At 42.5% G+C, this 27,460-nt stretch overlaps 1 protein-coding gene across 1 annotated transcript in view; it reads right to left on the bottom strand.

Annotated features, from left to right (window-relative positions):
• The window catches only part of COL19A1 (collagen type XIX alpha 1 chain), a 305,569-nt gene that overhangs the window by 107,831 nt on the left and 170,278 nt on the right, over positions 1-27,460 (bottom strand). The window contains exons 13-15 of the mRNA XM_084831091.1: positions 22,861-22,914; positions 21,901-21,936; positions 14,551-14,604 (exon numbers count right to left, since the gene is read on the bottom strand). Of these exons, the coding sequence (XP_084687217.1) occupies positions 14,551-14,604; positions 21,901-21,936; positions 22,861-22,914 (144 nt within the window). The remainder of the gene's footprint in view (positions 1-14,550; positions 14,605-21,900; positions 21,937-22,860; positions 22,915-27,460) is intronic.

The following is a 27,460-nucleotide window of genomic DNA, read 5'->3' as shown; positions in this document are numbered from 1 at the left end:
CATGGATTACACAGATTTGCGGACCAGTTTTTTTACTTGTGGGGAGGGATTTGCACAATTTTGTTCATTTGCAAATGTGCATTTGAACTGGTATGCATTTGTGAAAGTGCGCATTAACTAATGCACATTTGCAATAGTACGCTTGTCAGTGAATGAAATTTTCATACAAAAAATCCAGTTCCATCAATGAGCAGATGACAGAAGAAAAGAAGCCTGACAATCCGTGAAACACAGACAGAATGGAGTTAACAGGTTCTCTTATTATAACTGCTATTTTAAAATAAAAACCAAGTTTAGCTGTCCTTTCTGAGTAGACTGCTACGTCTTTCTCTTCCAGCACTCTCCCAAGATTCTGCACCAGGAGAAAAAGCATCTCACCCAGCTAGTGTTAACAGCAGGAAATATGAAGCAATTTATTTCTCAATAAGATTCTTTCCAGTCAGACGGCACGCAATGCTATCAATCAAAAGGCATTGTGCAGCCATTCTGTTTTTCCCTTCGTATCGGACTTTTTGTGGTAAGAAAAAAGGTGGAAGAAACTGTGTGAAAACACAGGATGGGAAGGATATAGATGGAAGAGAATGTCATACAGACCTCCCATAAAAGTCCGTGAATGAGGCAGAGCGATTGCACAATAAAAGCCTTGTTTGGAAGCACCCTAGCTGGAAGCAGTTGTGGGTGAGAGAGGGCAAAGATAACAGGCAGCAGAAAGTTCCTGCTAGAAGGACAAATAGTTATGTTCTAGCCCAACATTACCTTGATCCAATTTAAGACGGATGAGGAAGGACTGGGAAGATACTAAAAGCCCTCATTAGCCTACAGGAACAATGAATCACAGACCCATCCAGGAAATGAACAGCTTCTTAATATATTCCATAACATTCAAAATCTGCATCCAGATGGTATGTGTACCTTCCTGTATTCAGTTTCCTTTCTATATTTCTGTTGTTTTTCAAACTGTAAAAAGTTTGCATATGGTTAATGCACTTGAAAGTGTAAGTGATTTAAATGTGTGCAAATCCCTAAGAAGAAGGGAAAAATCTTATGCTTTGTGAAAAGCAGAACATAAGGATGCCTTGAATTTTGGCTGAAGTAGCTATGGAAAATAACAATAATTCTCCTTCTTTCTCCCCCAGTCTTCGAGATCAGCAGATTACCTGCAAATACTGGTGCTTCCAGGTGAGGCTTTATTGGGCCTCATTCATGGAATTTTACAGGGTCTCCACACACAATTGTCTTCCATTTGTAACCTCCCATGTTTTCCCACCATTTTTCTGTCTTTTTCTTTGCACAACAAACAAACAAAACATCAAGGAAACAAGAGAGAACAGCTGCACAATGCTTTCTGATAGGAGTGCTCCGTCTGGAAGCACCCCTGGTTGCTTATGTTAAAGTTCTGCTGTCTATAGTACATTTCCTTCTGTCTCAAAGAATCCCCCTTCTTTCCCCCTTTCCTCTTCTTTCTGCCCCTGATCCTGCTTTTCTTCCTTCCTTGGTCCAATACCTTCTTGCTGATTTTTGTAAACATTTCTCTTCCTTCTCATTGACATGGTTTATCTTTCTTTCTCCTGATGAGGTTCTTTCTTGCTTTAAACAAGCTATGTTTTCCTAAATCTTAAGAAAACATTCTTTAGACTTCTACATTCCCTTTCACTCTGTTTATCTTCTTTATTTCATCTCCTGTCTACTTGAGTCATTTGTCTATTGTCTTTAACTTTCTTTTATCCAACTCGTTGATAATTTCCAGTCTGGTTTTTAGCCTGTACATTCTACTGAGGTTATAAAATTTCTAATGATCACAATAATCTAAGTCTCAAGGGATCATTCTCTCTATTTCTAATGTTCAGAAGTGAGTGCCATTGCTTATGTAGCCAAAACAGCAATTGCCACGCACAAAAGGGACGTACCAGCAGACTTGGGGAAACCCCAAGTTTTTCAGAAGTACAAGTATTTTTAGGAGGGGAAAGCCTAAAAAGTGTGGGGTGGGGGGACCCAAAACAGTGCAATGAAGACTGAGAACATTTCTATGCCAGCCTAAAATCCCACAACTTTGCCGGGGCTTTCTGCTTCTGTTTTAAATGCAGGATCATGATGGGCTTCCTTTACATGCACTTCCTTTCCCCTTATCTGTGTGTTCTATATGTTTCATTATACAGCCACTAGATGGCACTGTGGTCTAGCTCCTCTTATTGTGAGATTTCCTCTTTTCATGAGGGAACTCAATGTGCTGTAATTTGATAGCTCATTATCTCCAATCTTTTAAAAAATGAGATAAAGGTCATTTAGTACGGGAGACACCCTGGAAGTTGACAATATCATGTAAAGGACCCACAAACTTCCATGAGTAACCAATCTCAATAGCAGGATAAAAGCCCTGTGTGAAGAAGCCCTGAGCATGCTCAGTGGCCACAGACTGCTGATTAACATTGGGGGGCAGGAAGAATAGAAAAGTGGATTGGGGGATATGGAATGAATTCTCCTGACGAAGGGCATGGCTGACTGATAGCACAAGCCTATAAATAGCTACTCAGATGACAGTTCTGAGTACAATGCAGCTTACTCCCATTTATATGAGTACATAAAGAACATAATTAGCGCCATGCTGGATCAGACCAAAGGTCCATCTAGTCCAGGATTCTGTTCACACAATGGCCAACCAGCTGCCCATGGGAAACCTACAAGCAGGACATGAGTACAAGAGCACCCCCCTGCCCATGTTCCCCAGCAACTGGTTTACATAGGCATACTGCCTTTGATACAGGAGCATGGGGTGGGGAGTTATAAGATATAAACATATAAACACATGAAACCTGGGAGGTGCATTACTGTTCCCTATAGAGTCCTATGGAGCAATGCTTTTTTTTAATATATATATATTTTTATACCGCCCAATAGCCGAAGCTCTCTGGGCGGTTCACAAAAATTAAAACCAAACAACACACAATAAAACAATTTAAAATATATAGAACATTAAAACCACAATATAACAATACAACCACAATAAAACCTAGCAGCAGTGCAGGAGTTTAAAATACAGATTTAAAACAGCAAAGATAAAAATTTAGAAAGCTAAAATGCCTGGGAAAATAAAAAGGTCTTCACCTGGCGCCGAAAGGAATACAATGTAGCCGCCAGGCGAACCTCACTAGGGAGCTCATTCCAGAGCCAGGGTGCCACAACAGAAAAAGCCCTCCTCCTAGTAGCCACCCGCTTCACTTCCTTTGGCAGGGGCTCACGGAGAAGGGCCGCTGATGATGATCTTAAGGTCCGGGCAGGCACATATGGGAGGAGGCGATCCTTCAGGTAACCTGGCCCCAAGCCGTTAAGGGCTTTGAATGTTAACACCAGCACTTTGAATCGGGCCCGGAAATGGACTGGCAGCCAGTGCAGCTGGAAAAGTACTGGCGTAATATGAGCTCGCAGGCCAGTCCCTGTTAACAATCTTGCTGCCCTATTTTGGACCAGCTGAAGTTTCCGGACCATTTTCAAAGGCAGCCCTATAATGCATTGCAGTAATCCAGACGAGAAGTTATCAGAGCATGGATAACTGTAGCTAGGCTATCTCTGTCCAGATAAGGGCGTAGTTGGTATACCAGCCTAAGCTGATAAAAAGTGCTCCGTGCCACTGAGTTCACCTGTGCCTCAAGTGACAGTTCTGGATCCAAGAGCACCCCCAAACTACGAACCTGATCCTTTAGGGGGAGTGCAACCCCCTCCAGAACAGGCTGAATATCACCTAGCCGGGCAGACGACCCACCCACTAACAGTACCTCCGTCTTGTCTGGATTGAGTTTCAGTTTATTAGCCCTCATCCAGTCCATTACCGTGCCCAGGCACTGATTCAGAACAGCCACTGCCTCACCTGGTTTTGATGAGAAAGAGAGGTAGAGCTGGGTGTCATCTGCATATTGATGGCACCTCAGCCCACACCTCCGGATAACCTCCCCCAGCGGTTTCATGTAGATGTTAAACAGCATGGGGGATAAAATAGAGCCCTGTGGAACCCCATGGCACAATTGCCATGGCACAGAGCAATAATCCCCCAGCACCACCTTCTGGAATCGGCCTTCCAAGTAGGAGCGGAACCACGGTAGTGCAGTGCCTCCAACTCCCAACCCAGACAACCTATCCAGAAGGATACCATGGTCGATGGTATCGAAAGCTGCTGAGAGGTCCAGGAGAATCAACAGGGTCGCACTCCCCCTGTCCCTCTCCCGCCAGAGGTCATCCCACAGGGCGACCAAGGCAGTTTCCGTTCCAAAACCAGGCCTGAAGCCCGATTGAAATGGATCTAGATAATCCGTTTCATTCAAGAGTGCCTGGAGCTGTCCTACAACCACCCGCTCAAGCACCTTGCCCAGGAAGGGGAAGTTGGCCACTGGCCTATAATTGTTAACATCCTCTGGGTCCAGGTTAGGCTTTTTCAGGAGTGGTCTAATTACTGCCTCTTTTAAAGCGGCAGGCACCACTCCCTCTCTCAAGAAGGAATTTACAACCTCCTGGACCCAGCCGGACAATGCTTCATAGAAGATACGAGAGGCCTGCAACAAAATGTTGCAGTGCGGACTGCTCCTGTTTGGTGTTCCAGTCAGTCACCCATGCCCTCCTCCAGAACACTACATTCCATTCCCCCTCCCCTCCGGTTTTCCATTCTGTGGCCACTCAGCATGCTCACTCTTAATTGGGCTGTTTTGTGTTTGTGTGTGGGGGGTGGGGCAGGGGATGTCCTGCCCCTCAAGAGTTTTTTTTTCTACAGATTTATTGTACTTCTGCGAACCTTGGGATTCCTCCAACTCTGCTGATGCCTTCCTCTTGAGGGTGGATGGTTCTATTTTGGCAATGTAAAGATCCACGCTCACCTCTGAACTTTGGAAATAGAAGGAATAATGACAGTGCTATTACCTGGGGCTGTAAGAAACATAAGTCTTGGATGAATCACCATAGCGTGCCCCAAATATCTCTAACATATAACGTGATGACAAACATATGTTACAAATAGGCTCACATTTAAAATAATAAGTTGTATCCAAAGGTGGCTTTACCTTGGTGGAAAGTGCTTCTGCTAGCGCAAGCCAGTCACATGTTTACCACTGATCCCACCTGCTGCAGTCCTCTGCACCACATCCGATTTTATTCGGGATGATAGTGTGCAGATGCATCTGATGGGGGTGGGGAGGGGGCAGCTTAAGTGGGTAGGAGGGATCAGCGCAAATTGGGTACCTTGACTCATGCCAGTGGAAGTGCTATCTGCTAAGGCAAGGATAGGCAACCTGGTGTCCTCCAGATGTTTTGGGCCCCATCTACACGGCACCGTTTTCACCCTTCACTCCATTGCAACTATGCAGCATTACTGCTGTGAATTAGCTTCTGCTGCACGATACACAGGCGTTTTACTGAGGATTTCCTGAACAGGAAAATCTGCTGTGCCCTTTTTTCTTACCATTATATTTTAATGCGCAGCTGTGCAGGCACACGAGTGTGGGGGTGTGACACTTCCGGTTTTAGTGGCTGTTTTGTATTTTAGGGGTTCTGTCGTGTCTGTCTGTCCCTTGTTAGGTAAAATGTGGGTGATCTGTGCTCCTTCATTTCCACGTCAACTGTTTTTGGCAGTTCCCCAGACCGATATTCTCACGAGTACTCATACTCGCCAAGGTGTGAGAGGTACGTGCCTACCCATCACTCCAAAATGGTGGCTGGAGCGAAGTTGGTCCTGGACCTTCTGCTCCCCCAAGACCCCTCCAAAGCAGCCTTTGTGAAGATTGAAGCTGCAAAAATGTGCGGAAGTATGATGAAATAAATGAAAATGCCTCTCCGTGCCTCTGTAACTGCACAGCTGCAAAGGGACAGGGGAGTAAAGGGGTGTTTACATGCCCACCACAAAATCCGAAGTTGGTTTGGGGAAGGGACAGACAGCTCGCAACCGTGGAAAGTCTGCAGCAAACCAAAAACATCACAGCAAAATGCCTCTTTGGAAATCCGCATTTCCCGGGAGAAAACAATGGATGGCTGCGAAGTGGCGACTGCGTCGTATGTCCCAAAGGACTGCAACTCGCAACCGCCCTGGAGTAAAAGGCTCATGTAGAAGGGGCCTTGGACTACAACTCTGCGCAATCCCAGCCAGCATGGCTAATGGCAAGAGATTATGAGAGTTGTCAAAAGATCTGAGGGCAGCATAGAGCAGAAACCACTTCCACTTGCATGAGGCAGGGCACCCAGGGCAAAGCCACCACTGGATACAACCTAATTGATTCTTGGGCTTTTCAGAGCAGGTGGACATTTGACATTTGACCAGAAGAACCCTCTTTTTTAACTGGGCACTCTTAAAAGGTGAATCTCCTTGTCTTCCAGCACTACTAACACTTGCAGAAACACAAAAACAAATGTAATTGCTTCTGGTTGATTTGGGCTAGTACATCCTGAGCTTCATTTCAGCTGTGTCTAAATGAATCTGAACAGCTGGAATGTAGTTTGAAGGTGCACTGCAATGACACTTTCACATGGCTCGGAGTTCAAATGAAAAGAAATGTCCTTTCATGTGGTTTCCACTAAAAAAAATGCAAAGGAGGAGTTGTTCCGTTACTTCTCTAAAATGGTTTTCATGTTCATTTTTCTTGAAATTCACTCTGAAGAGGGGGGTGGGGTGGAGATTAATTACTATAGCAAAAATGAAAGTGGCATAGCAAAAATGAAAGAGGTGCAGATAATATTCTAGTTTAGCACAGAGACCCACCAAAGGATTTGCAGCTATATATAAACACATTAACGAGTAAGTCTGATCCAACAGTGGGAAAAGGTGTGTAATATATCTTAGAATTCTTTTTTCTTGCTAAACTTCTTTGCCTAATGTTGCCTTTTTGTTTTCTGAGCAGATGCACTACAGTTTGCCCACTCATACTGTAGGCCGGACTTCCCCAACCCGGTGCCCTCCACATGTGTTGGACTATAACTCCCATGATTCCCAGCCCACATGGCCATGATGGCTGGGAATCATGGGGGTTGCAGTCCAACACATCTGGAGGGCACCGGGTCAGGGAAAGTTACTGCAAGCACTTTGTGAAAAGAGTACATGGGGCAACCACCCCCCTCTCCCTTTTTCTGGTTGGCAGCTCACTTTTAACCAAAATGACATGTTAAATGGCCAGCAAGACCAGCTCTGTCCAGTGACTGATTCCCATGTGAACTAAGGGCCAAACTAGAAAGTGTGGGAGATCCATGACAGAGCACTTGATGTTTATCCAATATGTGTGTGTGTGTGTGTGTGTGTGTACAATACATACAGCTGTTTTGAAGGGGAAAACAGCTGCTCGCCTCCATATACTGGATTGTGACCATGCACTGAGGAGGTTTAACTCATCTCCTCTACACTATTTTTCTGAACTAAATCACACACACACAACCAAATAACCCCCATTTGCCCCACTGGGAAATACATACCGGTGCTTTCAGGAATTATTTTTTCAGGAAAATGGCATAGTGGACGTCCATGCCATGGCCCAAATCCAATCATTCCTACCCACCCCTGGGCAGCAACAAGAAAGCACCAGGAGACCCAGGCTAAGGATGCATTTAATCTCTTCTTTCTCCAGGTCAGCCTTCCCCAACCTTCCTCCAGATGTGTAGGAGTCCAACTGTCATAATTTCGGGCAGTATCCCAGGCCACCCAGGCACCAGCGGGACCCACCACGAGTGCAGCAAAGAGTTAGCGCTTTGTAAATGAGCCAGAGTCTAGCAGAAATGTTAGTTTCCAGAATGGAGCAGGCCAATGGAGCTCAGTAGTCCTTGGCTGAATCTACACATAGCAGTTATACCATTATCATACCGTTATCAGAACTACTGGTACACATGACACCAGTGGGCACCAATAGTTATGATGATGGTATGATAACGGTATAACTGCTATGTGCAGATTCAGCCCTTGGCAAAGCACGGACTCCCCATTATGCTAGTGGTGGGTCCTGCTGGTGCGACGGAATGAGTGGGAGCATGGAGAGCACCAGGTTGGGGAAAGGTACTCCGGGTGAACAGCACCAGTGATTTTGGCAGGGTGCTTCCCTTTATGCACCTTCTTCGTTCACACACAGGAGTGAACTGGTGAGGTGCATCTGGCGAGAACTCCAGCACAGTCCGTGTAAATGATTGTACTGGGAGGGAATGAAAGAGTCCTTTGCCTGTGTCTCAGTTCAGGAGAAAGTGATCTGAGGTGCATAATAGCACAATAGAAGAATCCATGAGATCAGGGCCAATTCTGGAGGCTAGATGTGAAGCTCTTCTGAGTCAGAATAGGCCTGAAGGCCTCCAGTTGCCGATCTGTAGTATCTTTTAGAAGCAAAATTGAATGAGGCAATATACAATTACACAACCTTCAAAATCAGTAATGCTTACGCCCTACATGTCATAACTTTGAGGACTTGTTTCTATGGTAACTTCTGTATGCTCAAGTATAAAAGCACTATGCTAAAAGAATTAGCTAGCCAAAAGTTACGGTAAAACTGAAATGTAATAAAAAAAAAGTTTCCAGCTTACTCCTCTCACCCGCCCTCTGCACGTATCTCAGGAACCTTTGCAGCACAATTACTCTATACCTCTGCTGTTATGAAATCCCCCTGCCCTTCTAGCCTTGCAAAGCACTGCATTTTTATACATATGCCATATCTTCAGAGGGTATGTGTCTGTTGTCTTACTTTTTAGGATGAGGTGGCTGAGAGTTTTATTTATTTTCTCTCTTTAACACTTAAAAAAGTGTTGCTCCTCAGAGCCTGTTCTTCTTCCTAGCCCAGCTATGCATTTATGTATGATTGACTTACCTCTGGGTAAGCTCATGTGCCCCCAATTTGGGGCCATGGCAATTTGGGACAGGGGAGTTAAGCTTTCCCCAATCCTGTTTTCATGCCAAATCCCCCCGCCCCCAGGAATAGTTAAAGAGAAAAGAAAAAGAATGACCTTTTCCCTTTTTTAAAAAAAATAATTCCCTGCTTGGGGGTGGGGAGCATAATTTTGGCATGAAAACAAGACTGGGGAAGCTTAAATCCTAATTACCATGGTCCTGAATTGGGGGTGCACACACTTACCCAAAGGTAAGTCAACCACACATGCACGCATAGCTGTGCTAACTCAGCCCACAAGGGGATAAAGCCAGTTGCTGTCAAATGAAACTCTGAGCTGGAGGAGGAGGGGCAGAGAACATGGTGAGGAGAACTTAGGTTTTTCGCTGCTCTTCCAGAGTGCCTCAATAGCCCTTTCAAACAAGCCATGCAGAACCCACTCTGCCAGGTTCGGAGATCATGACAAGCCATTCTGAAAAACAAGCCACGCTGAAAACAAGCCACCTTGAACAACACAAAAACAAGCCATGGGTTCTCAGGGTGGCTTGTTCACGAAAAGTAAGCTACCCTGAGGAAACTGTGCTGGGTTTGGACATCACAACAAACTGTGTCATGCAAACCAGGCAAGCCATAGATTTCAGGGTGGTTTGTAAACCACCCCAGCCATCCACCCTCTCCAAGTTTGGATGTCATGTCAACCTGCACCTGGTGAGGGTGATGATGTGAATTAGGCAGCTTGCCAGTGGCACGTGCAGGCTTATTTCCCCTCCGTGATCGTGCGAAATGGGTCTCTGTGTATATGTGAGGGAAGAGTTTGACAAAGCATGTTGCTAATAGCAGAGAGGGATTTCAAATGGACCATTTGCAACTAAACAATACATCTTTCTGAGTCATTTCACTGCAGACAAGGTGTATGAGCAACGCTTCCACAAACCAAATCATCATTTTTCATCTTTTTCTGTAAACGGAAGAACTCATTTCCAGTTCCACACTCATTCCAAATGCAAGGGCAATAATCTGGCTGCAGGAGGGGAGGCTGTGTCTGTGTCTGGCTTAAATGGTATGTGACCAGATGCCTGCTACCTAATGTAGGGCAAAATTTATGCCTCTGTTTTTAATACTTTTTCAGACATTTTGTAACACTCATCTCTCTGCGTTACATTCTGTCACCAAGATCTAAATTGAGAAGTTTTAAAGAGCAATACAGTTATTAGCTTCCTTCACTGAAGGTTTTTTAAAAAAATCAGAATTAGCAGCATTACACCAAGGAAATCATATTTCCTTTTTTAAATGTACATGAAATTGGGAAATTCATTAATTCATCCCATAGAATTTGGTATAGAATTTAAGGAAACCATTTTCTTTAACATTCCTCCTCTCCTGTTCCATATCCTTGGCCTTGGTAAATGCAACTTTTAAAGATATGCTACAGCACATTGATGGAGACACAAATGAAAAACAATAGGAATAGGAGGGTGAGTACTTTTCATCAAATGTGGTTCCTCGCAAAGTAGTGCCATCGCTTGGAAGGCCTGTAGTACATCAGAGATGGAGCATTCAAATAGGTTCTAGGAAGAATACATGTATGTATTTCTGAGATAATGCACTTCTAGGGTCCCCAACTATTTCTGAGATAATGCACTTCTAGGGTCCACAACTATTTTGGACCCATGGGCACATTTAGGAATTTGAGAAACAGCTGTGGGCACCAGCACAAAATGGCTCCCATGGAGGATGTAGCTAGTCACATAATAGCTGCTGTGGGGGTCTGGCTAGTCAGAAGTGAGCTAAAGAGGTGTGTGTGGGGGAGAGAGAGAAATAGGGAGGCTTGAGAGAGGAAAAAGCAAGTCAAAGGAGTAGAGGGGAGAGAAAGAGCAGAGCTAGGAGCTGGGTGGGCGAGAAACAGCAAGATAAAGAAGTGGGGAGAGAAACAGTGCAGTTAGAGGCTGGGAAGGAGGGGGAAACAGGGAGGCAAAGGGGTAGAGAAAGAGCAAGGCTAGAGGCTGCCAGGGCACCCACAGGCACTGTTTTGGGAACCCCTGATGTACTTGATGCTGGTTCTGTAATTTTATCATTCTTCAGGAACCTGTTCAGGCGTCTCAGAGAGGGCATAACTGGAACTTCACAACTACAGCTCTGGTAAAATGAAATTAAAATGCTTCTTCCCAGAAATTAAGGAATGTATGAAAAAGCCCTAATTAAACATGAACAACTGTTAGAGGTCAAGGATAAATTCAGAAGCATCAGTAGCAAATGCAGGCTTTGTAAGTCCATATATGGGTGTCTATACATTGGTGGTCTGGCTCTCAGGAGTACTTCTAAGAGCGAATTCAAATGTTCAGGCACATTCTTTTCATGCACTTCAGAATGCACATGGGGGATTGCTTATTTGAATGTACCCCCCATGTCAAAATCTTCCTCCAAATGGAAAGCAGGTATAATTGAATGGATGCTAAGAAGAAGAGGGTTTGTATATGCCTGCTTCAATTACCTCAGATTAATAGCACTGAACAAAGATGCATGGTTTCAGTCATACAAATGCAGGGTCAGGCAGAGTTTTACATATCCCATTTGCTCATACACCATAGTTACTATAGAGACTGGTAGAGATTAGCCAGCATGGTATTCAGTACTTGTTCTCTCATTCAGTTTCTTTAAATTTAATTCTATCAGTTTTTCCTGTAGTGATATGATTAAGTTCTTGAGAACAGAATCCCCCCTTCACCTATATGTAAATTATATTATTTTATAATTTTAACCTTGTACGTTTTGTCCACTGACCCCTAAGGTTTATCACTCCATGTCTTGTTTTGTAAATATGATTATTTTAAAATAAAGTGTGAGGAGAGCTAAAGGTTCTCTCTAAAAATGTATGAATAATCTGCTCCCACAGACTTTCGTTCTACACATTTATCTCAAACCAGAATGTGACGGAGAAAATTACTCAGATCATAACCAGAATTAAGTGAATCGTGCTCAACTCCAACACCCAGGGATGAAGAACTTTTTGAAAAGTAGTGTTTGTTCACTAAGCCTAAATTTACTACTTGCATTTAGTCAACGCTTTACATTTCCTTTCTGTTCAAAAGATATTAATAGCTTCTTCTCTTCTAGGGTCACCACACTGTGTTAACTTGCAAATGGTACCTGAGTTATCTATGACTTCTACAAAATGCACATTATAACCAGATCACCCTTTAGCTCAAATACACAGTGCCACTGGAAAGTTGGCAATATGTAGATTTTTAGGCTACATGTGCCTCAGATTTGTATGTGTATGTAACTCATCCTGGAATGTACAACGAAGAGCTGATACAGTCTGCAGTATATTATTAATGTATTCTACACTACAAATGTATATCAGTTTTGTACCAGCATTACTATTATAGTTTCCTTCCAAAGAATCTTGGAAATCATATTTCAGTGAAGAGTGTGGGAGTCCTCTGCTGGAGATTCCTAGACCTCTTCATGGAATAATAGTTCACTGGGGTTTCCTTGGGAGAGCGAACGGGCTTTCCTACATGAAGCTTCAATCCTACATCTACTTTTTGGTGTCGCCGGAGAATTGAGATCCAAGCACTACATGAGGAGAGTTTCCTTTCCTACTTTTCTGCTACATGACGTCTAGGTGGCACTGTGATATAGCTGAATAGCACAAATACACAAGTGGAAACTGTGTTTTCTTTTTCTTTCAGAAATAATAGCCCATTTTCCCTGGTCTAAAAAATCCATGAAAAATGCTGTTTACAACCAGAAGTGAAACTAGAGGATCGTGATGTTGCCCACGCCAATTTTTTTCTGCCCTGCTAATTCCATTGTGCAAGTGGTAGGTCCTGCTGAAAGTGTTGCAGAAGTGGGACCAACCCCTTACTCAAGGGAGATTTAGCGTTTCTTGAGGAAGCCCCGAAACAAGTGGAAATGCTTGTTTCTGGAAGGAGGCAGGTTGGTGAAGCTCCCTTATGAAAGCTCCACTGACTTGCCTCCTTCTAGAAATGAGCATTTCCACTTGTTTCAGGTTGCCCTGGAAGTGCTAAATCGCTGTTGAGCAACTGGTGGGGGCCACTTGTGCAACACAGTCAACTGAAGAGAACTGGCAGGGGCAGAAGCGCCCTGTTGGATTCTGCCCACTATGTTTTATTATGTTTGTATATTTTATGACTTTAAGCTCTATTCTGTGAAAAGCCCAGAGTGCTTCAGGTATTAGATGGTACAGAAATGTAATAAACAAACACTAATTGGTAATAGTAAAAATCGAACACTATCATCACGGATATGGTAATTATTTGAAGTGGGGGTGCCCCAATATACATGTGCTCCTGTTCAAATTAGAGTGGCTCCAATTCAGATGGTCACAGTCAGGCCGTTCCTTAAATCAGGGCTTGTACCATGCCACTGAGATCCTGGCCCTCCCTACCACTCCCCCTCCCCAAATGGGAAAAGCCTTACTCTGAGGAAGAGGGGGGAAGCAGGGGCTCCCTCAACCCAGGAAAGGCCTCATGAGGCTTCTTCTCAGTGCCAACTGACATGCAGGGCGAAGGGGTTTTTGGCTTAGGGAAGGGGGAATAGCTGCAACAGGCATTTTTGAGTGCATATTAATTACCCCACAATGCTTTTTCAGTGATTGATATGAATACTCCAAAATGCCTATTTGGGGTGAGGTGATCACAGGGTTTGAGCATCTCCTGTAACTGCCAAATCAGGAGGAGGCGCCATCAGGATTCAAGGCTGTATGCCCAATGAAGAATGAAGGCATTTTGTTTCTGTCTGTCCTTCTCATCTCCCCTCAGGAAACAACAGGAAACAGATAATCATTCTTGTGGCTTTCTGGCTCTTTTCATGTCTACCACCACCTTTTGCCCTACCTTTATCCCCAAGGGTTATACCTTACAAATATTTGGTCTCTGCATTCCTTCTGTCTTCTTGAGTGTGTGTTTCACTTTTTTCTCTTTCCTACTCCAGATTATTTCTCCCCAACCTTCCTCCTATCAGAGAATATATATGGACAGCACAGGGACAGCCAAACCGACCGTAACCCTGGTTCATACGTTACTCACTGGGATAGGGCTGCCAATGCAAAGCTTATTCTACATGGTTAGGATTCCCTGGTACAGCGCTACATGGATGCAAGTGCCACTCACACAGTGATACGATAAAACAGCCTCAATGGAATGCTAGTGCTTGGGAAGTAATCATGTAAACACAGAGACCTAAAAAAGTAGCACTTGCATATATTACCGCTGCAGTGTGGGTTCCAACCATGTGGGAAAGGATCTTCGGCAGCAACCACACCATACCAGATAACACAAGAATCAGACCATAGGGATATGCAAGAAAGAAGTGCTAATGCCGACTTACTCTTCTGATGGATATTTACCACAATCATTTTTTTTAAGCGTGATGCTATGAATGTTTGGCTTGGTCACTATCCCCTTGAGATCACGATTGCCCTTGCATAAGGGGGAAGTGTGATCCCCCAGTTCTGACAAGTGCCACAGTCTGCAAATGTGCAGAGCCAGCCGGCAGTTACTGCATATTACAAAAATGAAAATCACAATGGTCCAAAACAGGTTTTTGGACTCTGCGGTCACTTCAGCATTACAAAAATTCAGCGAAACAAAAGCTGGCTTCTCGTTCAGCTGCAGTGTTGTGGGTGAGCTCCTTAGTTCATTTTCAGAAAAAGTATGTTGAGGTAGGCTAGCACACACCAGTTGTTCAGGCATTTACTCACCCTCTGACCTTCTTTCCCAGGTGGGCCTTGAGGACCTTCCATTCCAGGCACCCCCTATGAATATAAACAGTTCAGAAATGTAACATTTTCCTATTAACATCACTTAGGTATAGTTGCCCTGTACTACTTAAAATGTTAGTTCACTAAGGGCACAACCCTAGAATCCTAGAATAGTAGGGTTGGAAGGGGCCTATAAGATCATCAAGTCCAACCCCCTGCTCAATGCAGGAATCCAAGTCAAAGCATCCCTGACAGATGGCTGACCAGCCTCGTCTTGAATGCCTCCAGTGTGGGAGAGCCCACCACCTCCCTAGGCAGTTGGTTCCACTGTCGTATTGCTCTAACAGTCAGGACGTTTTTCCTGATGTTCAGCCAGAATCTGGCTTCCTGTAACTTGAGCCCATTATTCCGTGTCCTGAATTCTGGAATGATCAAGAAGAGGTCCTGGCCTTCCTCTCTGTGACAACCTTTGTATGTTTAGGCAGAAAAAAGTCCTACAATTCCCAGCATTGGGAATGGCTGGCTGGGGAATGGCTGGCTGGGGAGTACTGGGACTTGTAAGACTTTTTTTCTGTCTAAACATGCATGGGATTGCACCCTAACAAAGTTTAATTTCTACTTCTCTACATTCAATAGCCATTTATTGGTCCATTTCTAAGTATGGTGAGAGCTGGGACAGGTCCATCAAGGAATATTAGAATCAAATCCCTGATCCCATCAGGTGACCATTTAGGCAAAACCATTCCTACCATGCTTGCTCAGAACACAAATCTAGATACATGTCTGCAAACTACTTATAAGGGAATAAGCCCCGACAGAACACAAATTATTAGGGGGAATTTAGGTGTGCAGTGGGAACCATCTCCCACTATGACCCTAGCTGCCAAAGAACAGGCTAGTGGAATTTGTGCGGAAGGACTGTGAACTCCCTGAGATCAGTTTTAGAACTCAAAACGAATTCCTGGGCTTAGAGTTCTTTAATTCTAAGCATATTCCTTTTGCATCAGGCTCTGGTTAGTGCATCTCAGGGTTCTAGCAAAACAAACAAACAAACAAACAAACAAACTAAATCCTGAAGTCTGCCCTTCCCTAGTATAGTAGATTGTACCTCTTTAGAGCGCTGCTCATAAAATAAACTGCTTGTAAGTAAAATAAAAAAATAAAAAATAGTGCATCGCAGAGAAAGGCTGTAGTTTAGCCCAACCCCTATTGTGCCAGTTTTGTACTTGCAGGGAGCTTTTCATGCTGGGAAGCATACAAAATTATGATCCACATCTGCAGTGTAGTTAAATGATACTGTTTACCTCTAACTACCTCAGACCTCTGCTCCCTCACCCTTCTGCATATGTAGACCAGGCCATAGTCAGGCATCATGAACTGTGTTTTGTGATGGATCATGTGACCTGGTGAGGTGATATTAGAAGGGACCAGGTAGCTCAAGCACTTAAGAAAAGAAAGAATTTTAACATAAGTCAAATTAAAGTTACACTTCCAAGTATTTTCATTTGTTCTATGTGTATGCTAATTCTTACACTTGTTGGTTGCCATGGTACTTAACTTGATGTCTATTTTATTCTCAAGAGGGGAAACATTTTGCTGTTGTTCAGAGCTTAAAGGACTACACTATTTAGAGATGAGGATTTAGTACACAAAACAACCCCACTTACATCATTTGAACTCTGCTGGGTTGGGGAAGGGTGGTGGTGGCGGCATTTGAGATGCCATTTTAGTGCATAGTAATGAAAGAGAACAGGGGATTATTTTCTCATAATTTTTCTAATGAAAAATACATAAATATTTTTTGTGTCTATTGTTGCAGGGTTATTCTCTCTCTCTCTCTCTCTCACACACACACACACAGAGCACAAATCTTCTTAGAGGCAAAAACAAAACAAAACATAAATCATTTGAGGTTTCCTGCTTTACTGCACAGAGGAGATAACAATAGCTTAAAATAACAGTACCATATTCTGATTCTCTAGACAAGTTTACCTTGATAGGATACTCCCACTGCATGCAAATACAATTAAACAAGATTAAAAATTCAAGAGTACTGTTCTGTTGGGAGGGTTAAATATTATCCTGTGATCATTTCTATCCTGGAAGTGGCAATGAGCATAAAAACCTTATTGAATAATTCAATTGGTTTACAATTTAGTTTTCTGTAACTAATACACATTTTTAAAGAAAAGCAACAACATAATTTTCTTTTCTATACTGTGACACATCAGCAAGTTTGTCTTTTCAAACATGTTCTGTTAAACTGCATTTGAAGCTGACACCTGAGAGTAAGACTGGTTTTGCATAACACACTAACCCAGACACAGTGATTGAGCGTGGGTTGTTGTTGAACTGTGGATTGTTCGTTGAACCATGGGCTACCATATTATCTGAACCCAGGACATTTTCCACAGAGTGGCTTGTTAACCATGCAGTGTGGCTCATTTTTCTCAGACAAGCCACCTTGAGAACCCATGGTTTGTTGCTGGGTTGTTCAGGGTGGTTAACAAGTTACACGGCATGGGTAACAAGTCACTCTGTGGAAAATGTGCTCGGTTCAGACAACACACTAACCCACGGTTCAACAAATAATCCATGGTTCAACAACAATCCACATTCAATTACTGAACCCAGCCAAAGGATGCTTTCAGATGAGGCTTTTATTGTGCAATTGTCCTGCCTCATTCATGGAATTTTACAGGGGGTCTAGATTACATCGTCTTCCATTGGTAAACCTCCCATGTCTTCCCGCACCTTCTTACTTTTTTTTCTTACCACAAAGAATCCATTAAGGAGGGAAAGATGGAATAGAGGCACAATGACTTTTGATTGGTAGCTCTTGGAGCCATTTGTCTAGAAACATACTGAGCATGCAAAATTGTGGGCAGCAAATTCCCTTCCTTTTTAAACCAAAGGAACAATATCAAATTGAGTGAATGCATGTCCAAATAAGTGTGATTAGGATCACAGCTCTAACTTGGGAGCTTGCTGAGTGAATTCACCTGTCCAGACTTGAAGGTGGGGTCAAGATCTGACCACAATATTATGCAAGATATAATATATGCATCACAGTGACCTCTAAAAACATTGTCAGTCACCCTGTACAGCAAATGATTAATGGCTCATTGCTTTTACACATTTTTAAAGATACATTGGGTCAGATACTGAGTTCTCTTTTGCAAGCAGAAGAGCATCTTCTGTCTGTGGAAAGGACTCTGATTCGGTGGAGTCTGTTGCTGAAGAGCAGGAGGGAGAAGGTGATTTTCCCTCTTCTCTGCAGCCTCCTGCACCACACCCACACTGTTCCAGAAGGTTCTCCAAACCTCTGGAGCAGATTTGAATGGGAGCAAGGGGCTGCATGCGTGAGAGAGGCTCTGGGAAAATTGCCTCCTCCTTTCTCCCAGTGGGAGAGCGCTGTGAGCAGAACTCTACTGAGGGGATGCTTCTGCCAATGGAGCATTAGTTAGAATCCAAGCCTTCACCTTAAAAGAGAGAATATAACCTATAGAGTCATACTTCTCTATGATTATATAGTGTGCATCATTAGAGCTGCATAATGTATTATTGATATTTCACTTGTTTACTGAATTTGTATGTGAAAGTGACTACAGAGCATGTCTGGGCCTGAGTGACCAGCTTCCTCATTCTGTTGGCTTTGTGCTGAAAATGTTATCTGATGCTTCATTTGACAAGGCCCCAAAGAGTACGGAGCCAGCATTCCAAGTATCTGTTTAGTAAGCAAATCAGGTGCTTCTGCTTGTGACTGACTTAACCCTTGGCTTCTGTGTAAACATTTGGTGCCATCTGGATGAGCATTTTATAAATCCCCAAAGGGATAGGCCCACAGGAACGTTGAGACAGACACTCATTTTCCTGGGGAACTAATAGCTGTGGATCAAATGTCAAGAGGAATGGTTTTCATATACTTTACAAGAGAGATCACTGTACCACCTTCCTTCACCTGTCACTCTTGTGACATGACATGCACAGAGCTTAAGCTCTGGATGCCAGAAAGGAGAGAGCAGCTTAGCCAACTGTGTCATTTCAGAGAAACATCCCCGATTTCTTTCGCCTTAATTCAGCACCTTGACAAACTGTGAAGATAATGCTGTCATCTCCAGTGTTCAATCATTGCATGGCTCTATTGATACTAATTAAGGTTAACAGGACTTGAAAAACAATAAGTGTTGCAGTGTTTAGGCAAGTAAATAGTTTTAATGTAGGGGAAATAATCTACACGTGTGAGAAGACTGAAAATTAATGTTTAAAGTTAACACTTTTAATAATAAAATGTATTATAAAAAGTTAGCTTACATTGCATTTCAGATCAATTTTAGATAATTTCTAAATGCATTTTCTGTCAGTTTTAGTTTCTGTTCTTTTAATTTTGTTACTGTATTTTAAGTTTTTGCACTGCTGCTAGGTTTCATTTTGGTTTTTATTTTTATTTTATAGTGTAGTTTTAAACTTTTAAACTTGTATATTGTATTTTATGGTTTTAGTTTTTGTGAACTGCCCAGATAGCTTTGACAATTGGGTGATATAGAAATGTAATAAATAAATAAAATTCCACAGAAACTTTTTTCCCTGCTACTCTCCCTCACCCCAAATAGAGTGGCCCCAATCTACATTTTTTTTCTTAAAAATATAGTGGGTCTGGTCCAGAAATCCTGGCACTCTCTCTCTCTCTCTCTCTTTTGCCAGATACGTTACAAAACCCCCTGGCAGGATACTGATAATGCCAGCAGAGGTAGAAAGGCAAGTAGGATTTGGGTGTTAAACCGCAAGCCCTGCTTCTGTATTCTTTATAGCATCTAGCACACTGCTCATGCTCAACAAGACATTAAAAAGTAATAGTACTGTTGGGAATATTGCAACCTCAATATTACAGGAAGGGGGCAGTGTTGCCGTTAGTTCATGGGAATTTGGCCATAGCTAGCCTTAGGATCTCTACAGCATTGCTGAGAGCACATGTTTACTCTCCCTCATTCCTTCCTGCGTAATGGAACACAAAATGGACTGAACAAACTCTCTTGAAACCCTATGCTGTGCCTGCATTTGTATGTGCAAGAATACTTGTGTGTAAAACTGTTTTTCTTTCCTTCACTAAAGGAAGAGTGTGATCTCCTTTTGTTTTAAGATAGTCTTGTGTGCATGTGGGACTGGTAAATGCTCATTCTGTTTTGTCCTTTTGTTTTTTCTCTGCTAGCTGCCTTTCTAATGGGAGCCAGCAGTACCAAATAATCCCATCAAGTACTAGGCTACTTTTCACCATCTGCATATTTTGGTTTCTGTAAACAGTGATGGGTGAACTGAACTCATTGAGACTGGCAATTATGTCACAATGGAGAAAAGCTATTTCCCCCCCTGACTATACTCAATGTATTCCAAATTGGCACCCCCATCACTGGTATATGGATAAGATTCAGCTCCACTTCTTTTTTCCATTGGGGGATTTTCATGACAATGGAATGAGAAGCGCATATTATCCAGATTTTCATGGAATTAGCTTCAGTCCGCCAGGGACACACGAAGCAAGATAAGCCGAGTGTACCATACCTTTCAAATCTGGTTTCGGGGGTCACACGGTGCTTGAAAGGAACATACTTCCATGTTTGGTGCGGGGAGTAGAATTGAATGTCATCAACCTGGCAGAAGCTGCTCAACCAATGAGAGAGGCTTGTTTCCCCACACCCGGCCAGGCTCCCCCCTGTTACTACATGGTTATGAATGGAGAGTAACTAATTCACAATTCCATTCCAGCAAGCTGTCACAGAGTTAGAGCTCCCCCCTCTTTTCCCCCTTGTGTGCACTTTTGCATGAAGAAGCCAAATCCCTGATTCTCCAGTGTAGCATCTGAAGGCTCCCCGTGAGAGCACCCCACCCACCCAATTTCACCCCATTTTCGCAAACTGTCATGGAATTATAGCTTCCAAACCCCCTTTCTCCTTCCTTGGGCATGTCTCTCTGCTCGCAGTGACAGGCTTCTCTGGTCCCTTGTTCCTGAGACCATGGTAGATCACTACTGCAATTAAGCCCTTGTGCACATAAGGGCTTATACCCTTAAGCCCTTACTGCAAGTATCACAGAGAAGGAAAGTTACAAGACACCAGAGAAAACACAACATCAGAGACACGACTCCACACACCATCAGAGAAGTGACTTCACATAACATCAGAGAAGCGACTTCAAGTTCACACAACATCACAGAAGCTAAGTAACACAAGCATCAGAGAAGTGCATAATCACGGCAACTAGTTACTCCCACTGGCAAAAAGGAAGTGTAGTGCAATTCTGAAGGCTCGAAAGAGTGCTCTAGTGCTTTGATGTGTTGGAAAGGCAGGCTAGTTATTCTAGTTACCTAGGTTACTGAAGGCAGGGCCAGGTAAAAGACACACCCCTAGGAACACCCCAATCATACTGAATCTAAAGTGGATGGATGGGCACACAGCAGTTGAACCGCAGGGGAGCTGAATTAAAGAAAAACAACAGAGTAAAAGTACGCTGCAAAAATGTGGTTTCTCCACAGGTAAACTCCAGGTGGCTGCAGAGGGGCCACGACGTCATGTATCCCTAATGACTTTAAGCCACAGCAGCATCAGAGAAAACCTCCCATATAGACAGGCCCCATGATCTGATCTTAGGGAAACAGTCAACATTCTTAACCAGTGTGTGGAAGTAGTTTTCGATTGGATATGGATGAACAAGCTGAAACTTAATCAGGGATTTTGTGAGAAATTTGATAGACTCCTTGCAAATAGGTTCAAGCTCAGCAGGGTCTGTTTGACTCTAATCTCGAGCCTCAGCTCTGCCACTTCCACACACCCCAGTGCTGCCTTTCCTTGCCCAGTGGAAGGAGTCCTTTCCCCATATGACTGAGATTACAAATCCCAGCATGACCGGAAGGAAAATGATGCTATTTGTGTCCATTTCCACTAGGGAGAAGGCCCTACTAAAACACTTCAGTTGTCCCACTGAAGTCATTGCCAGATATGAAAGATGGTGAACAAAATAACACATTCTCTCTCTACTCTTTGAGATTTTTTTACAAATGCTTATAATACCTTGTTTCACACTCATTGTTTCACACAATGAGAAGTCAACAAAACCCTTTTTTAAACCGTAGAATGTATAACTAAATGCATCTGATTTTCTGCTTACTATTTCAGGGTTAATAGTGTTACAAGTTGCTGGGTACATATTTTGCCACAGCTGAAGAAGTGATCAGTTCATTTAGCCATCTAATTAATTATTGTCTAACAACTGTAGCATTAAGCAGCCTGAAAAATAAATACAAAATTCAACACCCACGAGAGTATTCCCTGCTAGTTTCTTGACTAGTGTACTTACACTAAGGGCAGCTGGTCCCCGAGGTCCCATGTCACCCTGTAAAATTAGGAAGAAACCAGAGGTAACTAACCTTCTCATCTCACTACCCAAGCACAGTGTGTGTGTTCTTTAAAAAAAACTTAATTCAAGCACATCTTAAAATTTTTTACTTTCCTTCAAAGGAGCTCAGGGCAACATATGAGTTTCCCACAGCCTATCCTCGCAAATGTCCTGTGAGGTAGGTTAGGACAAGAGATGGTGACTGGCCCAAAGTCACCCATTAAATGCCATAGATTAGTGGGGATTTAAACCTAGTCTGCCCAGTCTTAGTCACCCTAAAGCTGCTGCAAGCATACTGGCACCCTTTGTTTTTACAGCAGTGTCAATATATTCTGAAATAATATGTTTTGAAATGAGTTGCTAGCCAGACAAAATCAAGACAAGAATTGGTCTCACAAAGCACAGCGTCCCAGTATCCATGCAGTTTGAATCAAGATACAACGCGATCATAACTAACAGGCCAATATTGTTGCAAATAACAATGGTATGAAGTCTGCAAAGCAGCTGAGGTCCTTTCCAGATGTACTTTTTCTAAAAAAAATAAATAATCAATTTTATTACCCTTGTTGCTAGCAGTGATCCATGCCAGTGGTGTGAGCTCTTTTTCCAAGGAACTCAGTGGAGAGTGTATTTTTGGTGTTGGAGAGATTATTCATGCAGTAGGATAGCTTTTCCACTTGCTCTTTGTTTGTAAGTAGTGGGAAAATGTAATCTTCCCACAATGGGTGTACTACCAGGGGAATGTTACTTGGACAATAAATGAGCAACAATTAATGATAAAGGAATGACTGCATCAGGGACCTAAACAGTGCAATTATATGCATGTTACATTTTTTTACTGTTTACTCTTCAAATAAGCCTTATTTTCTGGCAAATCATTATGATTTAGCTATCTCCATAGACATATCAACAGAGAAATACCTTTTCTCCCTTTGCACCAGCTATTCCATGATCACCAGCATCACCTTTTAAACCCTATGGAAGAGGAAAGAGATATAATGGAGAAAATACCGTTGAGTTGGCAGTACATTCATGTATACACCAACAAAATAAAGCCTTTTGGCTTCTTTAAAATTGCAGCCAGTGAGGTGAAGCATTAGAGATGGGCTGTAGTAGGTTGTATGAATTACCTGACATAAATTATTAAACACATATGAGAATTTTGCAACACCCAAAGACAAACTCACCCCCTTTCACTTATGTAACTCTTTCTTTCTTTCTTTCTTTCTTTCTTTCTTTCTTTCTATCAAGCCAACTTATGGGAAGAAATGGAAGTCAACCCACTTGTCACTAAGGGTTTTATCCAGGCTTAGAGTAGATCCATTGAAATCAACTGGACGTCAGTCAGGACTAACCTGACTCCCACTGATTTCAATGGCTCTACCCTAAGCGTGACTAACAGTGCAATCCTATATGTATTTACTCAGAAGCAAGTTCCACTGTGTTTAGTGGGGCTTACTCCCAAGAAAGTGTGCACAAGATCACAATGTACTGTAAGTCTGGATAGAACCCTATAAATATACTTTGCCTGAGCAAAGTTTATTACTCTTTGTAGGCACAAAACAAACTTTCAGACATTTAGAGGAGATGAAGTTTTATGGAGTATCAGAATCTGAGCAAGATTCAAAACCATGGAGACTGAACTAGACTCTTGAAGACAGAGGATAGCCTTTTCATATTAGAGATATCTTGTAGAGGACAGACATATTTGGGAATCGGATGACTGGCTAATGCAATTTGCACACTAAAAAAGTGTAATATAATTGATGGTGGTGGTGGTTACAGTGATGATGGGTGGCATTAGTTTATAAAATAGGGCACAAGAGTAAATTCTTGGCAGGGAATACATTTTAGAAGAATTCATCCATGCATACATACATACAAAAAATAAGTGAATACACCATCACTGTAAAATCAGCTAGGTCAGGTGAGTGAGACTGGCACTATACAAAAGTGATGTGTGTCACTGTATAGGAGAATGAGAATTTATGACCCCAAGTCCTCCCTCCCCCACTTTCAAGCTTTCCTAATTCTATTGCCTGGTTTTCAGTAACAGGAAAGACAGAGAAATTTGGCACTAAAATGATAAGCAACATCTGTGCTTTGGTGGGCACTGAAACATTAAATCAGCAAGTGTTCAAAATATGTATATTTGTGCAACTTCATTTCCTACAAAAATTACATTAATTCACCATCTGGAAGAAACATAATTTGGAGCTGTATGAGCATTTAAGTATCCACTTTGGATTAAATGGTGGATGTTGTCAATACTTCTGATTTAGCTTTGATGTAGCCTTTATTATGCTTGCTAGCAACAGAAGAGTTAAATCTGAAGTAGTCTTTGCTCTATCAAAAGGGGACAGACCAAGCAAAGGAGAAACAAAGTGGGAGAAAGGGTTTTCTATAGCTTATTAATGCCAATGCATGAAACAGTATAAATGCAAATCATAATATTCTGATTTCTGTATGGATGTTTAAGGTAGCTGAATTGCTGTGGACTGTGAGCAGAATTGGTTGGGAGATAACTTTAGAAAATGAGAGGAATAATACATTTTACCAGATAAATCAGTTCTGTGACTGTATTTATGGAAGAGATAGAAGTGAGAAAAAGTCGTACAAGTTTCTTAACATGATAAGAGCGTATACAAAAAAATGGCATAAATCCAGAAACTAAATAAATCCATAAACTTCACCCATTTGTAAGTGGTATGTATATAGCATACTACTGTTCAAAAGTTTATTTCTGTATTGCGACTAGTGCTTAATTTGCAAAATGAATGAGATCAGGCCATGCGAAAATGAAGGCCGTCTCTGCCCTTGTCCCTAGCTGACCATAACTATTCACTAGTGGAAGACAGTTACTCTACACTTGTTCAGAGGCATTCACAACCTTTTGACTGGACTTGAACGTTGTCTGCTTGTGTTTGCTGGGACTAGAGTTGATTCTCCTAGGAGTCCTAAGTCCAGAAGCATGGAAGACAAGAATCAGGTAGATGGCCTCATGAACTTGACTCCTAGCAAGGTGGCCATTTGTAGTGGTTGCTCATAATGAGGCAGAAGAACTGCCTGTCAGATTAAGTGGGTTTTGCTAGAACTTCCTGAGCCCTGTTGGAACACTTCATTAGTGCCAAGTCAAAACTGACAGCTCATCATCCTCCAGCTCCAGGGCCATGGACCCAAGTGGTTAAGCTCCCTTGATGAGAAGGACTGGAACTACAGTGGTGAGGAAACTTCAGCCATTTGCACTGACACTTTGTTCAGTCTGAAGTTTGGAAACTACCCCTGATCTCAGCCAAAAAAACCGAGAAGCGATAAAAGCAGTAGTGAGCAACATAGCATGTCTTGTATTTCAGGGGCAGATCATCCCTCTGTGCATGTGACACAGCAGGATATTGTGAGTCCCTCTCATGTGCATAGCAGGCATAACGCTAAGTTCACAGCAGCCATAGTAGCATCAATCTGCCAGTGTGACGGCTGAGAGGGCAGGGTGCCGCCACTGCCTCTTAGTGCTCTATGGCAGTTCCTTTGCCAGTAGCAGCCCCCAAGTACAGGTTAGAGTGTGAAGCTGAACTGAACATTGCCACTGCTGAAGATGCATGTGCTTGAGCCAGCCATCAAAGCAAGAACTCTAGCACCTTGGCTTCTCTCTAAATTCTAGGCTCCATTTTGCTTTACAATAGACCCTTTTTGCTGCACTGCCAAAACTTGGTGGCAAAGCACTGGTTTTCCTTTTAAAATGGTCTTCCCCCTGTACTGTCGATTTCATCGGTGCCACACTGGAGGGGCAACCGGGGGCAGCAAAAAGGAGCAAGGGAGCCCATGTGGTCCACAGGCCGCATTTTGCCCACCCTTGCCCCTCATTTGGCCCCAAATGTGAGACTGCACAAAGACATGAAGGAAAAGGTAGGTTCTCATGCTATATTTGGGTTCAGAGTACAAAACAAGACACATAACGCATCAATTGAGAGCAGAGCACACATGTGAAGGGAGTGTTTTCCTCATCAAAAATACACCAAAACATGGACCTAAACTGGGCACTACTTGCTTGTGCTCTAAATAGTCATGCATTTAAAGATGGCTTCCTTAACTCACATGCACCCTTCTGAAATGATATGCTGTGTGTGTCAGGATGTCTGTACCCAAGCACAAAATGGAGCATGAAAAGTCACCCTTACCATGTATGATTTTACCTAGTCTTTAGACATCAGCTTTGAAAAGGGTTCACAGCAGGAGTTACATAAAGATGCTGACTGCTCCACTGGTTTTCTTTACAAAAATGCACTCCTTTTATAGGGCCGTACTATCAAGCCGGAAAGGTCACGTAGAACAAAGACAGGAGAAATTTCAAAGGGGGAAGTGATCGTGTCAGTTAATATCCCCCGCCAAACTTTTTTAAAAATTAGATATTTTTACCCCCACCTCAGGATAATTTCCTGACAACAAGCTGATCTTAGAAAGTCTCTCCACAAGGAAATAGACAGCCTAGAGTAATGTCCATGTTAGTCTATTTCCCTTTCATCGCTCCAGAAATGTCTCCCCCCCCCTTCTGTTCATTCAAAAGCTCTTCTGTCATTCTTATAAAGGTGTTTTAACTAAATTTATTTAAATTTTAACTAAATTTATTTATCTATTCATGAATTAAAAATAATGGTGAAAGGCAGGAAATATGTTTATTTCTTGGATGTAATGGAGAAAAGCCTAACCAATGCATAAAGGAAGTCTAAAAACAAATGTGCCTGCCTGCTTCAGAGGTGCCTTAGTACCAAGGGAGTTAAGACTATAACAACAAAAGCAAATAAACAGCAACCCCCCCCCACCAAACCACCACCCCCCTCTTTATGCACAGGAATATATCAACTGCCAAGAAAGTCAGTGCAATCAGGGTGTACACAGGATTATGCACATATGTCACACTTCCCCCCATTATTTTTAGTTCTTTTTATTTATATTTAAAAATATATAGTCCACTCTTCCACCACACATCCCTCAAAACAAGTCAGATACAAATATAAAACAAATCAATGTAAAACTACAGAAAAGATGTATAAAAACAGCAATTTCTCAGGAGACTACTTCAGTTTCCAGCTTGCAAGCAGATCAACTCCTTAAAGAGCTTGCAGAACAGATAAGGTTTCAGAGTCACCTATGGGGCCTTAGTGGAACAGGCTTGGTGAGATTCATACCATACAAGTGCTACGACAAAAAAAAATAATAAAAAATGTATTTCTAGTGGCAACAAATAGTCTTATCTCAGAAGGTAGTACCACCCAGAGTAATATCTCTCCAGTATGTTAGTTGTACTTCAATACAAGGACTATATGTAGAGCAAGCTTGCCGTTGCAGTTAGGATTGCTAATTATTACATTCAATTCTTTAGAAACTGCTTAGATGCTAACTGTATTTCACAACACTAGCAACGGAACTGATAATGTCCCCACACACACCAGAGGTAGGGCAGAATGTCATTGATTAGAATTCTTTCTTCAGTCGTAATTCAGCTTGTATCAGTATGCATAGTTAT

Source organism: Heloderma suspectum, chromosome 1 (genome assembly GCF_057233095.1).
Source record: "Heloderma suspectum isolate Gila_16-S chromosome 1, 16-S_ref, whole genome shotgun sequence".
Taxonomy (NCBI): Eukaryota; Metazoa; Chordata; class Lepidosauria; order Squamata; family Helodermatidae; genus Heloderma; species Heloderma suspectum.
The sequence above is the reverse complement of the archived record's forward strand: the minus strand, read 5'-3'. Positions and strand labels throughout refer to the sequence as shown.